Genomic DNA, 15,464 nt, shown 5'->3' on the forward strand with positions numbered 1-15,464 from the left:
AACTATGAAGAATTTTCCCGCTGTGGCGGCGGGTCAAATTCAGGTTTAGCACCCTTGACAGTTATAAGAACCTGACGTCTCTGACTTAGAGCAACCAGAGGGGACTGCAAAGTGCCGGGCTTTCGGTAAAAACATCTTCTCAATTCAGGGCTGTTAAATCTGGAATGAATGAATGAATGAATGATCAAATTTTGACCATGAGAGATTTAGCTTAATTTCCATCCTTTAAGTTCAATCTAAAAAAATGGTTACTCGACAACCAAACCTGTGACAATAGTCTAGTGCACTTTATGCACAAGTTACTTTATTTAAAAATCTTCATTGCCCTATAAAATGCTGCTAAACTGTATCACGTTATACCTTCTTGTAGTATGTTTTATGCTTGTTTCCTAATGCAATGTATTCCACTGTCTGTGCTTTTATTTTTTTATTTTGATGTATAGTGTGGGGACTGTGGATGTAAACTAGCATCTTTGCTAAATACAGGCTATTTACGTTGCATTCACATGTAATGTCCATTATGCACCAAATATGTCCAAATAAACTAATAAAGTAAAGATTAAGGTAAGAAAAAGCCTAGTCAGGAATTATCCTTTAACCATAAATAAAGATTTTTGTAATTTTGTTAAAACACGTTTCTGCCTTTATTCTTAACTGTATACAACAAACCGTGTGAGGAGTCACATATGTATAATCAGGTGTCTTAGTTGTGGCATAGTTGGCTACCAATCCTCATGCCGCCCTGTTGGGCGTCGCTCACACATGAAAGACAGGGTTATTCCAGAAAATAGTTCTGGAATAACATTACATCAGTAATAATGTGTCAGAGATGAATACCATAAAAATGCCAGGGTTTCCTACCCAGGGCCCGCAAACTTTGGAAGGCAGTCATAGCCCTTTGCAAGTCTGCATGGCAACACTTTGTGTTGTGATGATGTCAGACCAGAACTCTGATCAGCCTAATAAAGGTTCTAAGGATTACTTGTCAACTCCATCCAACAGAGACAGAAACGTATTAGTATCTTCCTCAAAAGTTGTTATTCCAGCAGGCAAGCTGTGAAAGAAACCACACCATTATTAAACATAGGTTTGAAACTGACATCATTAGGCCTACATGGGAAAAGACAAGGCCACCATGTTCAGGAAGAACGGAAAGAAAAATCCTGAGGTGTATAGCAACGTTTCAGAGGGGCTGCGGCGACTGTACCGGACCAAACTCTTCCCACTGGAGAACACATATCGATTCCACGAATTCCACTCCCCAGCACTGGAAGACGGCCATTTTGACAGCAAGCCCATGGTGCTCCTGGTGGGTCAGTACTCCACCGGGAAGACCACCTTCATTCGACACCTGTTGGACCAGGACTTCCCCGGCATGAGAATCGGCCCTGAGCCGACGACTGACTCTTTCATCGCTGTGATGCACGGTGAACAGGAGGGTGTGATACCAGGCAACGCTCTGGTGGTCGACCCCAAAACGCCATTCCACAAGCTGAACTGTTTTGGTAACCAATTCTTGAATAGGTTCATGTGTGCACAGATGCCTAATCCAGTCTTGGAGAGCATCAGTATCATTGATACCCCCGGAATCCTTTCAGGGGAGAAACAGAGGCTCTGCAGAGGCTATGACTTTGCGGCCGTGCTGGAGTGGTTCGCCGAGCGAGTAGACCGCATCATCCTCCTGTTTGATGCTCACAAGCTGGACATCTCAGACGAGTTCTCTGAGGTCATCCGAGCCCTGAAGAACCATGAGGACAAGATGCGTGTGGTACTCAATAAGGCTGACCAGATCAGCACCCAGCAACTGATGAGGGTCTATGGCGCCCTCATGTGGGCCCTGGGCAAAATCATCAACACGCCTGAGGTGGCGCGCGTGTATATCGGCTCTTTCTGGTCCCAGGCACAAATGGTCCCTGACAACAGACAGTTGTTTGAAGCAGAGGAGCAAGACCTGTTTTCAGACATTCAGACCCTGCCGCGCAACGCAGCTGTACGTAAGCTCAACGACCTGATCAAACGGGCTCGCCTCGCCATGGTGCACGCCTACATCATCAGCTCACTGAAGAGCGAGATGCCCAGCATGTTTAGGAAGGAATCCAAAAAGAAGGAGCTCCTCTCCAACCTCGACTTGATCTACCAGAAGATCGAAAAGGAGCACAAGATCTCGCGAGGGGACTTCCCCAATATCCACAAGATGAGGGAGCTGCTGGATGGCCAGGACTTTTCCAAGTTCCCGTCGCTGAAGCCCAAGCTGCTGCAGAGAGTGGAGGACATGCTGGCCAATGACATTGCCCACCTCATGAGCGTGGTGCGCCACGAGGAGACCTCCATGTCCTGCCCCTCAGTCAAGGGCGGAGCCTTCGAGGGGTCCACGAGGGGGCCTTTTGGATTGGGATACGGTGTGGGGGTAAGCGAGGGCATCGGCGATCAGGAATGGGTAGTGAGTCGCGAGAAGCCCACCTACGACGAGATCTTCTACGCTCTCTCTCCCGTCAATGGTCAAGTGTCGGCCGCAGCGGCCAAAAAGGAGCTGCTTAAGTCCAAGCTTCCCAACACAGTCTTGGGGAAGATCTGGAAGCTGGCCGTCATGGATAACCACGACTTCCTGGACAATGAGGAGTTTGCCCTGGCCAACCATCTGATCAAGCTCAAGCTGGAAGGTCACGATCTTCCTGCCAACCTGCCTGAACACTTGCTGCCGCCGTCCAAGCGTGCGCCGCTGCTGGAGGCCCAGTTATCAGGGGCCTAAGATGAGCAGCCTAGCAACCGTGTCGCAGCCTATAGAGCTACGTGTTGCCTAGAACTGTGGTTTTGACTCGGGGCACCCATTGTAAATATCTTCGAACTACATAAACTCTGAATTACATTACTACTTTATAGCGCCTTACATTTAAGTCATATTATGTTACATAAATAATAACATACAATAATTATGTCAGAACGACAACTTGAAATGTAAATACGTTTTGAAACGTCTATGGGAAAAATGCATGGGAAATTATTTTCCGGGCTGCTTGTCGTCATGAAAGGGGGCGGGACTGCGACGCTCTATATTCGCAAAACAACTTGTTACAGACCTGTAAGCGCCCATTTGGACCCCTGATTGTCCCCGGACCAGACATTGAGACTTTGGTTCTTATCCAGTGCAAAATGTGTTTAAGACATGCACTTCAGTGTGTTCACTGTCAATGTGAAAAGTACAGCTTGTAACTGCTACAGCAGCACGATCACAATACACCGCCCAGTGTAGCATGATCTGCATGACAGACAGACAGACATTCTGTTGGCAAAGCAGGCCAGTAAGCTCAGCTGGACAGAGCGTGGTGCTAATAACACCAAGGTTGCAGGTTTGATCCCCGTATGAGTCTGACCAATAGAGTACTGATTAGAATGTATCTGTGTGCATCTCTAACTTGCAAAAACTATCTTTTATTCACACATGGACATGGTAGGCAAAAACTGTCTTTATGCACATCCACTATGGTCTTCATCCAGCAAGATTATGCCACCAAACACAGAATGATAAGGCCTGATGGACATTTCAGCCAAATACCATCCTGACAGAAAGAATACATAAATCTGTCTACAAGGACAATCTGGCCTAATGGCTAAGTCATCGAAACAGAAGATTGAGATTTCAAATCCCATCATGGTTGGGCTTCCGCATGTATCCGTCTTAGTTACCTGAAGTTAACCACAACTTTGTTAAACTAGGATAGATAGATAGATAGATAGATAGATAGATAGATAGATAGATAGATAGATAGATAGATAGATAGATAGATAGATAGATAGATAGATAGATAGATAGATACTTTATTAATGCCCAAATCTGTTCTGTTCAACAGCTACAGTTGCATTCATTATACAGATTGTCTATCAGATAGTTTTATTAATATTACTTTATTAATTACTTGGATTAGAAACCAAGTATTTTGGTATGGAAATATGCATTTCTTATGTAAGTATCTATAACTCCACGCTTGGCATTTGTTACAAACCGCTTGGGAAATCGGTTGAACTCATTCAGGAAGTTATGATGAAGTGGGGAGACATCCCCCCGATCCCTGCTATGGCAGCCGGCAGATGCATCACTCCAATGAACTGCACAGCGGCAATAATGAGGCATCTACAGTTCTATGATCTATTGGTACTCCCATAGCCCTGGTGGTGTTGCTGTGGTGTCACTCACAGAAGTAGAGATAGACAGGTATGAGGTCACTCACTGTCCCTTAAATACCACATTTGCCTGGTCTTCTACCTTGAGACATCCCAAACTAGACAAGTGTGTTGGAATTAGGTGGGTCATGCGCTTAAGGCAGAGTAGTAGTCAAATCAGTTCATTCTTTCTTGATCACTTTGGAGGCCATTTCACCTGTCACCGTTTGTTATGAGATTAAGAAGTAGGTCTTCTTCGCTTTAGATTACTATTGTCAACTCTAACCTTGAAATTATTGTCATTACTAAGGGTATGTTTGGACCCCAAAATTATGGATTGTTTTACGGAGATGTAATAAGAGTACAGTAGGTCCGCTATTTACTTTAGCTGTGACTGTTTCAAAAGGATATGTACAGTATGCTGTGTCAAACATTGTATTTCACATGCACGTACGTGCGAGCGAGCGCGCGCGCACGCACGCACGCACGCACGCTCTCTGCACACACACAGAGAGCAAAATTAGATAAACACCTTTCACTGTATTTTTAGATGGTATATTTGTAAGTTTGTGGTAAATACAAAGCGCATACAAATCAAATAATTCTCTGATTAAGGCAAAGACGGCACAAACGGCACATATGAAGCTATACATTTTTATATACAGATGTAGTGAAATTAAGACTTAAAAAGCAAAACATTAAAACATACATATATGTATGTAAAGTATTTTCCTCACATCCAAGTACAATGTCAACGTAATGTAAAAGTACAAACCTATTCAACACAGATATTGACAGACAGACGTAGACAAAGATATAGACAACTCCTTTTTAACGAGCTCTGGAAATAATTAAACACATTAACAGAAGCAAAGTTTATTCAGTGATGCAGTGTATGGAAAAGTAAAAAATAATAATAATGATAATAATAATAATGAAATCAACATATAATCAATGCAGACAGATGTACATTATACTGTAGATAGAGAAACAACCCCTTAGTAACAACTCAAACCTCAGCATCCGTATTCTGGGGAAAACTCGCAGAAAAGGTTTTATTTTGTGCGAAGGTATTTTTTTAATGTAGAGCGAAAAAACATTTAAAACAATTAAAATTACACATAAGAGCAACACATAATACAGTAATACATTTTTCAACAACACATACGCTATACGTTGTGTCAAATTGTGTTTTAATTCATTTTTATTCATTGTATTTAAAATATTATTCATGTGCAATTAAACTTTAACAAATAGTGAGCAGAATTATTTTTTGCGTGTTGTGAGTTTGATCTTTGTAAATATTTGATGATTTAAAAAGTAAAGGCTTAAGTGATTAAGTGATTAAAATCTGAAAAAAAAACAACTAATATCAGATCATTATGATATGCAAAATTCCAGACATAATAATCAATTGTAACATTATAGATAATGATCTATGGCCCCGCCCCATACAATGGATACTGTAAGAGAAGATAGTACCGAAGTGCTGACGCAACTCCCACCACCAACTGGACCAGGGAAGTATCGTTTTCTATTGAAAATCTCACAGAGAAATCTTAGAAGTGGAACTGTGTTCCAAAAATAAACACATCAGCCCTACGATTCTGTCTGTTTATGACATTGAGTTACAGTTGATAAGAACAATTGGAAAACATTTATTTTCCTTCTCATCTACTATTTCCACCATCAGTTGATGCTTCATATCCATAATTATGAGTAAAATTGCAGGGCTGATTTGTTTCTCTTTGGAACACAGTTCCATGATGTTCTTATTATCACATTGTCACTATGTTATTGAGACCCTATGGGCCTCTATAGCGGCATTGATGTCAGACTTGGGTTCTCTACAGTGTGTGAGTGTGTTAATGATCAACACAACACACCCCGTCGTCCATGTGTGTCGTCTCTGTCAGAAACCTTGTATGTCCAAAACGGTTCAGGAAACCTTTGTTCCAATGGATCATGGAGTCATTATTTAGTCACAAGCTCTTGTTAATACTTTTCATTGGTTACATACGTGTGAAACACGCACGCACGCACACACACGCACACGCACACGCACGCACACACACACACACACACACACACACACACACACACACACACACACACACACACACACACACACACACACACACACTTAACAATTAACCACTTTCACTCAAAATAGTTTTCGCTACGCGTTGTTAGCGTACAGCCGTTATTTTTTCCCCTGGCTATTTTCGCTACTTTTGTGTGACACTGTACTGTGATAAAGTAGGACATTAATTTAAGGGGAAAAAATGAAAAGTATAAGCATTGTTATACAATACAAGGTTTCTGCCGACAGCAACAATATAAACTATTAACGCTGTCTGCTTGACAATGCAGCGCTGACAACACAACTGCAAAAAAACAACTAATCGCTCATAGATTCACAAAGCATTAATAGAAATTAGTTAATTCATCAAATAAATGACACATGGGGGAGATGCTGTCCCTGAGTGTATGTGTGTGTGTGTGTGTGTGTGTGTGCGTGCATGCGTGCGTGCGTGCGTGCGTGCGTGCGTGCGTGCGGTAATCGGTGTGTGTGTGTGTTTATCTCTGTCAGCATAATCTGCTGCACCTTTGTCTCTGAGTCTGTCTGTCTGTCTGTCTGTCTGTCTGTCTGTCTGTCTGTCTGTCTGTCTGTCTGTCTGTCTGTCTGTCTGTCTGTCTGTGTGAAGCCTACTTTGTCGTACAATGTTGTCAAATGAACAGATCAACATGCTCACGTCCGTGACACGTTGTTCGGCATGCAACGCCGTGGTATAAATTAAGCATTGGGACATTATGTCTGTCAGACAAACAGACAGACAGACAGACAGACGTTCAGATGGTCTCTACATAGTTGCTAGGGAACAGGCCCTGGCGGCCATCTTTGCTGCATCCTCTCCACCAGGCTTTATCGATGGCTTCCACGGCGACAATGATATCACCAGGCTCAAAGGAGATCTCTGATTCGTCCTCTGTGAGGGAGGGAGAGGAGGATAGTGAAGAGGGGGTGCGCACGCATTTCCAACATACCATTGGACCGACATGCGGAAAACGACCGGATTAAGGTTGGCGAACATGCGTTAATGTTGGCGAACATGCACTGCTTGAGGTAGGTTGTCATTGTCGGACCAATAGTATGTCGAAACTAAAGCCTGTACCCATGAAGAGGAGGACCACACCCCGCTACATGACCTCATGTACATACCTGCTGCTACAGTATGTGGACCTACCTTATGTCTATACTATGTGGGCTAGGGATATTATCGGCCTCCCGATATTGTCTGCCGATATTTGCATAAAAGGGAAAATATCGTATCGAAAATATCGCAGTTTTAATTTATAGGTTTTAATTCATTTCAATTTCTCCCGAATTTATGATAATGTTTATTTGTATGTGGAAAACCTTACATTTATGAATGCATCACAATAATGTGTTAATTCCACGACCGCATCGGGATATCTGCAAAAAAGACAATAATATTGTCTTTTTTGCAGATATCCCGATGCGGTCGTAGGGATGTCCGATATTATCGGACATCCCTAATGTGGGGATCTAATGTCCTCAACATTTTGGTGTGTTTTTGTTGCCCTGTTGTTTTGTCCAGTTGTTTGAGTGTTGAATGTTTGATGAAAACCAGCCTCTGGCTTTTTTGTCTCTGTCTTAAAATTGTTGTACTGCCTGTACCTTTAGTTGAAAAATGGTCTGATAATGTTTGATTGCGTGCAGAATTTTATGAATGGCCGTCGTGTGTCATTCAGACATTAGTTTGACTAGAAAGAACAGCAGAAAAACAAATAGCCCCAAGAATGCTCTGAGAGATGTAAACCAGCATTACTTTTATTTAGCGTCATGTAAACAGTTAAGTTGGAATCTCTGATCGGAATGATTTAATTCTGAACGAAGAAATATTGGTCATGTAGATACTGTACAGTCACTGACGTCCATTCTGATTCTGATCACCTCAATTATTAACTTTACATGACATCTCACCTGCTTGGTAGTCGTACAGTGCGCGGACACACATCTGTCTGTCTGCTACAACCTGAGAGAGAGAGAGAGAGAGAGAGAGAGAGAGAGAGATTAGTTTAGATTAGAGTATGTGTGTGTGTGTGTGTGTGTGTGTGTGTGTGTGTGTGTGTGTGTGTGTGTGTGTGTGTGTGTGTGTGTGGTTGCTAGCTACCTGCTGTCCGTTCTCTGAGATGTGTGGTTCTTCTGGGTTCTCCTCCATGTTCCCATGGTTCCATGGTTCTTCTGGGTTCTCCTCCATGTTCCCATGGAGGTCATAACTGGTCAGCTCAGGAGAACTGGGATCGGTGTCAGACGGACTGACAGAACGTTCTGGGCAAAAACACACACGTAAGAACAATTTAATAACGTCTCTACTTCTCAGTGTTGATTTAGACATCAAATTGTTTAGTTTAGTTGACTAAATATCATACGATTATAGTCGCTTAAAGTCGATTAAAATGTGTCTTTAGCAGGCAGCAGATGGCGTCGTAACTCATAATGCCTGGTTTAGGCCGAAAATAGCAGATCTAAGTGAGCTTGTTACAATGGTTTTTTTTAAACTAACTAACAAACCTGTGCCGTTCAAATCCTCCTCTTCCTCTCCGTTTGCGACGCCATTGGTTGTCGGGATCATAGCTTCCTCTTTGATTTGCTGGAAAATCACTTCTCCATCTGAAACCGACGTTTGATTAGTCTCACTTTATTTATACAATATTTAACTCATCAAAGACTGATTTAACTGATTTTTAAAGGCGCATTAATTGATATCTATGGTGGCAGGAGCTGAACTATCGCTATTGCCATCTAGCGGTGGATGAACCAATTGTATGAAGGGAGTGTAAGCTTTATTTTCTTTTGTTCAAATTATTATTTTACCTTCTTTACACGGTGGTCAAATGCCAGTACAACAGAAATAACATTCATTAAAACTCTTTGCAGGAACCATAAACAATGGTACCCATCATAACAGAGAACAACTTCATATTCCAGTTAATATGGACAGTGAAACAATATTTGAAATTGCGTCTATAGCTCAGGGACATTGTGCATCCCAAAGAGCTGGAATATGAATGGAAAACCATAAAGTCTGCAACGCTGGTATATTTCTCAGCTCCACTTGTTTATTGCTTGTTAAGGTTTTGATCCTGTTGGATCATCCTAAGGAATTTAGGAATCGCCTTTGGAATATGCATGGACCAAAAACAAGGACAAAAGGACAAAATGCATCATCGATTTGCAACAGGCTTTATATAGTTCTATATAAACTAGACTGCCCCACCCCCCAGCTATTAATTTCAATTCATTTCAACTAAGGAAAGTAAGCTTTCAACTCCACAAAACCGTCTTTGTTTTGGTGAGTAGCAAAGTGTACCATAGTGTTAATAGAAGTCCTTCTAACCCCAACCCTGGACCAGAGCTATAGATCGTGGCAACTTTCCCGTGGCTACTTCACCTATAACAGCTGACTCCTCCCCTTCCTCTGACAGCTCAACACTGACTGGCTCTGCAAGGGCCTGGCTGTGATCCGATTGGTCCTCCGCCTGTCCGTCACCCGGCTCCTCCAATGACGTCTCAATGGTCTCAGCTTCTGTTTCCTGTGTAGACTCCGCCCCTTCCTCCCCTTCCTCTGACAGCTCAACACTGAATGGCTCTGCAAGGGCCTGGCTGTGATCCGATTGGTTCTCTGCCTGTCCGTCACCCGGCTCCTCCAATGACGTCTCAATGGTCTCAGGTTCTGTTTCCTGTGTAGACTCCGCCCCTTCCTCTTCTCCTTCTTCTGGCTCGGCTGTCTCCATCGTCTCCGTGACAATGGGGCTGGATCAGGGTTAACATAGTTAAAGGAGCACTTCATGCTCATTATAAGATCATGGAACCATGATCTACTCACCCCGAGTCTCAGATGAGGGCTGGGTGGACAGTTGATAAACCCAACTACCAGTGACATCATTGGTTGGCCGGTTTGCTAATTTCCCTTTTTTTTTGGTCAGAATGAGATGATGTATGATGATGTATGATGATAAGAGCGCCCCTCACTTCACACGGGTGTGATTTCTTTTTTTTTATTAATGCAAGAACAAGAGAAAGGCTGTAGCTTGGACTCCCCATTGATGTCCCTGGTAGCTGAACTGTCCACAGCCCTCCAAAGAGACACAGATAATAAACAGATCTTATAACTAAAGCATTAGTGAGGACAGGTTGAAAATGTGGTCCTAAATCTGGAGTTGACAAAGCATTTTGTAAAACTGAAATAAAAACTGGAATAGAAACAGTTTCGTGTTTACAAAATGTACACAACATTGAGAAAATGACGTTAGAATAAGGGTTAAAAAAAATAGCTGATCTACAAGTTTACAGCTATTCTAGCTATTTATCTGAATAATAGCCATATTATTATAATAACAAAATACAACTAACACTAATACCGAAACTAAATCTAAAGTATATTGAACATGAATAGGCTAAATAAATAAACTGTCATTTAAAATAACAAAGTAAAATAAATAAAATAAAACCGAATGATAAATAAAAAACTATAAAAACCTTGTGCTGGATGGTAGTTCTCTGCCGGCCTTGTGATCTTCTTCTTTATTCACTTCCTCCTTATGCTCTTCATCCTCATCCTCCTCCTCTTCCTCCTCTTCCACCAGAACAGCCTGGACTCTGTAAGCTACTTCTGACAACAACTCTGGAGAAAGAGAGTACAGTATAAATGGTAAATGGTGCATTTATATAGCGCCTTTATCCAAGGCGCTTTACATAGTTTGTGCATTACATTCACCCATTCACACACACATTCATACACCGATTGCGGCGGAAGCCATGCAAGGTACCAACCAGCACATCGGGAGCAATTTGGGGTTCAGTGTCTTGCCCAAGGACACTTTGACATGTAGACAGGAGGAGCCGGGATTCGAGCCGCCGACCCATGGATCATTGGACGACCTGCTCTACCTCTTGAGCCACAGTCGCCCCAGTATAATACGTGTGTGTGTGTGTGTGTGTGTGTGTGTGTGTGTGTGTGTGTGTGTGTGTGTGTGTGTGTGTGTGTGTGTGTGTGTGTGTGTGTGTGTGTGTGTGTGTGTGTGTGTGTGTGTGTGTGTAAGCAGGAACTGGGATTCTTCTATTTTAGGGGTTAGCAATAGGGATGCTAAAGGCTCACGTGGTTAAAATGGGTGGGGTCATTGTTTGGTATGTACTGTATCCTATAGTTTGAAATGAATAGCATATTATTTTGATAGCATGTTGTTTACCTGTATCCTATAGTTTGAAATGAATAGCATATTATTTTGATAGCATGTTGTTTACCTGTATCCTATAGTTTGAATTGAATAGAATGTTATTTAGATAGCATGTCGTTTAGCCAGATGCTAGGTTCATTGTTCAACTGGTATCCTAATTGAGGCACATTGTTCTCTCTGCATTCTAGGCATGTGATTAATTACCTTGCTGCATGTACAGTGTGTACAATATGTCTTTGTGTTTATTCCCACCTGTGTTCAGCGAGGGGCTTTGAGGCAGAGGGGCCACAGGGGTCTCCAGCAGAGCCTGGGGATGGGCGGCCGGGGATGGTGAGGGAGGCAGGGGCGCTGGGGCCAGGCTCTCTGAGTCCCCGGGGTCCTCCAAGGAGGCCAGAAGAGTGGGAGAGGCAGGGGGGGCTGAGGGCTGGGTGGGAGGTGGGGATCTGGAAACGACGGGGGTCTCTTGAGCCCGGGCTCCGACCGGCGGCAGGCTGGGCAGAGCTGGGGGAGAGGGGGGGCAGGCGTATTAAGGAAATAACCAAAACTACAATAAAAAAAACACGTTTTAGTGAACTGATATGCAAATTAAAACAAGCCTTTGCAAAATAAGACTGAAACTGTATTGTGTGTTAATAAAAGTAACTAGAACCGACGAGAAATTAATAATGATAACTGACATTAGAAAGTAATAAAAGCTAAACTGAAACTATGCCTTTTAAAAATATAATAACTAAACTAAACTATAGCTTTACCCGCTTTAACCACTTGTCTTGAACCCCAGCATATTCTGGGGGGAACATTCGCCAAAAATATTAAAGAAAAGAAAAGAAAAAAGAACACAAAACAATGGTCCAAGTACCATTATAACTAATTATTTTTAAAACAAAAAGTCACAAGTAAATTAGAAAATAATGAACAATGTAAAATGACAAAATACCTTGGCTTGGAGCGGTGGAGCGCAGGGGGCCCCAGGGGTTCTGAGACAGGGAGGGGGAGGGGAGGGGTGACGTGGCCGGTCCCTGGGGGCCTCGGGGGGTCTGAGACAGGGAGGGGGAGGGGAGGAAGATGGGGCTGGTGGGAGGAGACCCGGCGGTGGTGTGGAAGAAGGGGGAGGGGGAGGTGCGGGAGGAGAAGGGGCTGCGAGGGGAGGAGGAGGTCTCGGGGTCAGACCTGGTGAAGATGAAGGCGGTGTCGGTCAGACTGCGCTGGTACCGCCTGACCGGAGCTTTACCTGGACGGGGTCAGAAGAACGAGGATTGATTGATTGACCGTATACTTGATTAACAGTACATGTAGTACAGTCAAAGGTTATGCTATAAGGATAACACAAAAAGCCCCAGGGAGCTTGTTTCTATCACACACACACACACACACACACACACACACAATGTACTGTAATTCTGCAAACTGTTAATAAATTCTTCAATCAATCAATCAATCAAACACACACACACACACACACACACACACAATTTACAATTTACAATTTAGGCATTTAGCAGACGCTCTTCAATCCAGAGCGATTTACATTAAGCAAGAACAAAAACATGGGAATACATCACATATGTAAAATGCATTTATCAAGAAACATGCGTAAGCTAAGAACGTAACTAGAACATATCTATATAATGACACTATACATATAAACTATACATATATGCTATACTATGCTGTACATATATACTATGAAGTGCTATGACTACATACAATGCAATTATTGTGCCGTCTACATGACATGCTACACACACACACACACACACACACACACACACACACACACACACACAGTGTGTGTACCAGTGCGTGGGGACCCAGGGCTGGTGGGACTCAGTGAAGAAGAACTCAGTTGTCTGAAGAACTCTCTGGGGTTGATGGAGCGTTGAGACACGAGCACCGCTGCCTCCTGCAGGGCACACAGGGAAGTGCAGCAGGGAATTACATACCGAACTGAACATTATTAATAATAATAACCCTAAAAAAGTGGACAAACTTAAAGGAGCACTTCAGCCATTTTAAACCCATCTTCAAATAATTGGTCCCCACTGATGCTCATTATAATATGTCACCATTTCTGTCAACTCAGGACAGTTCAGAAAGCCGCAGGAAAACCTTCAGTTTGAAGCAAAAATAAAATAAAACAAATAGCATTCAGAAAACGGTCATCATAGATTGACGATATCCTCCCAGGTATAGTAATAAAAAGTGAGTGCATGTATGTGTGTGTGTGTGTGTGTGTGTGTGTGTGTGTGTGTGTGTGTGTGTGTGTCTGTGCGTACGTGCGTGCGTGCGTGCGTGCGTGCGTGCGTGCGTGCGTGCGTGCGTGCGTGCGTGCGTGAGTGCGTGCGTGCGTGCGTGCGTGCGTGCGTGCGTGCGTGCGTGCGTGCGTGCGTGCGTGCGTGCGTGCGTATGCGTGTGTGCATTTGACTTACAGCAGCTTTCTCGATAGATTCGCTGCGTCGGAGACGAGCTCGCATTTCTTCTGAATGTTCCCTCTGCTGGACTTCCTGTCAATACAGAAATGACAGAGAATGTTAAATAATGATTTACTCTGGCAGTTAATGTAAACCACAAAGACCTAGAAATATATATATATATATGCAGGCTACAAGCTTGTAGATCAGCTATTTTTTAATAGCTAAAATCTAAAATAATTTCCCATTATTTAATGGGTCAAGTGTGGATGGTGCGTGCGTGCGTGCGTGCGTGCGTGCGTGCGTTTACAAATACTGAACCAATGGAACGTACTGTATTAACGAGAGCCTGTGACTAAGTAATAACTACAATGGATTCAGTAGAACACCTGGTTCTGTTGTTACACCTCATTAGAACACCTGGTTCTGTTGTTACACCTCATTAGACCACCTGGTTCTGTTGTTACACCTCATTAGAACACCTGGTTCTGTTGTTACACCTGATTAGTACACCTGGTTCTGATGTTACACCTCATTAGAACACATGGTTCTGTTGTTACACCTCATTAGAACACCTGGTTCTGTTGTTACACCTCATTAGAACACCTGGTTCTGTTGTTACACCTCATTAGAACACATGGTTCTGTTGTTACACCTCATTAGAACACCTGGTTCTGTTGTTACACCTCATTAGTACACCTGGTTCTGATGTTACACCTCATTAGAACACCTGGTTCTGTTGTTACACCTCATTAGTACACCTGGTTCTGATGTTACACCTCATTAGAACACCTGGTTCTGTTGTTACACCTCATTAGAACACCTGGTTCTGTTGTTACACCTAAATGTCCTGAATAGTAACAGTTTTGGACACACAAGGTTTCCACCTGACAGACAAGAAGCTTGTTGTTTCTCACCCATCTTGACTTCTCCTTTCTGTGTAGCTCCTCCTCTTCCTCTGCCTTTTTCCTTCTGTCACAGGACGAAACGTATTATTAGTGTGGTTGCTGTAGGAAACACACTAGCTATTAGCTAAAGTAAACCTGTTCTTTGTTCAGCTTTTTGGTTCCTTGAGTTCAATGGACGTTTTATGTAGCCTTTTCTGTAACCCTAAAAGTAAATGTTCTGTCCCTTTTCTGACTGGACAATATAATGTCCAATCAGACATCACAATATGTAATATTAATGGAAAGGCAGAATTCGTCAAGAACAGAACTTTCTAGTATAAACCCATGAATTATAAGTGTGCAAATGTCTTCCCACATGAAGAAGAACGAATACACAAAGAGTTCAAGAGACAGAATTAATCAGGGTCGTGTCAGTGCAACCACACTTGCAATTTTACACAATTGCACCTTTCTAGTTATTTTCACCGATATTAATTACACAATAATAATGTGACCGTCAATGGCTTTGCATTCGCAGAGTCTCTTTAAGATCATTAGCGTAATAATCAAAATGTACAAAGTAACTAGTATATAAAGTTTTCAAATAAATGCAATGGAGTAAAAGCACAATATTTGGATCCGAGACATAGAGGAGTAGAATTAAAAGTATTGGAAATTGGAAATACACAAGTAAAGTACAAATACCTCAAAATTGTACTCAAGTATAGGAACTTTCCATCAC

At 42.6% G+C, this 15,464-nt stretch overlaps 2 protein-coding genes across 2 annotated transcripts in view; one reads left to right on the forward strand and one right to left on the reverse strand.

Annotated features, from left to right (window-relative positions):
• Positions 1–1,135: 1,135 nt before the first annotated feature.
• LOC306934286 (EH domain-containing protein 1-like) lies at positions 1,136–2,749 on the forward strand (the record flags this gene model as incomplete). Its single annotated transcript, XM_079516857.1, has 1 exon — positions 1,136–2,749. The coding sequence occupies one exon, from the start codon at positions 1,136–1,138 to the stop codon at positions 2,747–2,749; it is 1,614 nt and encodes a 537-aa protein (XP_079372983.1).
• Positions 2,750–4,798: 2,049 nt separating this feature from the next.
• LOC306934612 (uncharacterized protein) overlaps positions 4,799–15,464 on the reverse strand; it is a 65,898-nt gene continuing 55,232 nt past the window's right edge. The window contains exons 8-18 of the mRNA XM_079517256.1: positions 14,753–14,807; positions 13,854–13,928; positions 13,222–13,327; positions 12,362–12,655; positions 11,677–11,925; positions 10,727–10,871; positions 9,639–10,000; positions 8,759–8,857; positions 8,358–8,515; positions 8,168–8,219; positions 4,799–7,148 (exon numbers count right to left, since the gene is read on the reverse strand). Coding sequence (XP_079373382.1) covers positions 7,012–7,148; positions 8,168–8,219; positions 8,358–8,515; positions 8,759–8,857; positions 9,639–10,000; positions 10,727–10,871; positions 11,677–11,925; positions 12,362–12,655; positions 13,222–13,327; positions 13,854–13,928; positions 14,753–14,807 — 1,732 coding nt within the window. The 3' untranslated portion in view covers positions 4,799–7,011. The remainder of the gene's footprint in view (positions 7,149–8,167; positions 8,220–8,357; positions 8,516–8,758; positions 8,858–9,638; positions 10,001–10,726; positions 10,872–11,676; positions 11,926–12,361; positions 12,656–13,221; positions 13,328–13,853; positions 13,929–14,752; positions 14,808–15,464) is intronic.

Source organism: Electrona antarctica, assembly GCF_951216825.1.
Source record: "Electrona antarctica genome assembly, chromosome: 12".
Lineage (NCBI taxonomy): Eukaryota > Metazoa > Chordata > Actinopteri > Myctophiformes > Myctophidae > Electrona > Electrona antarctica.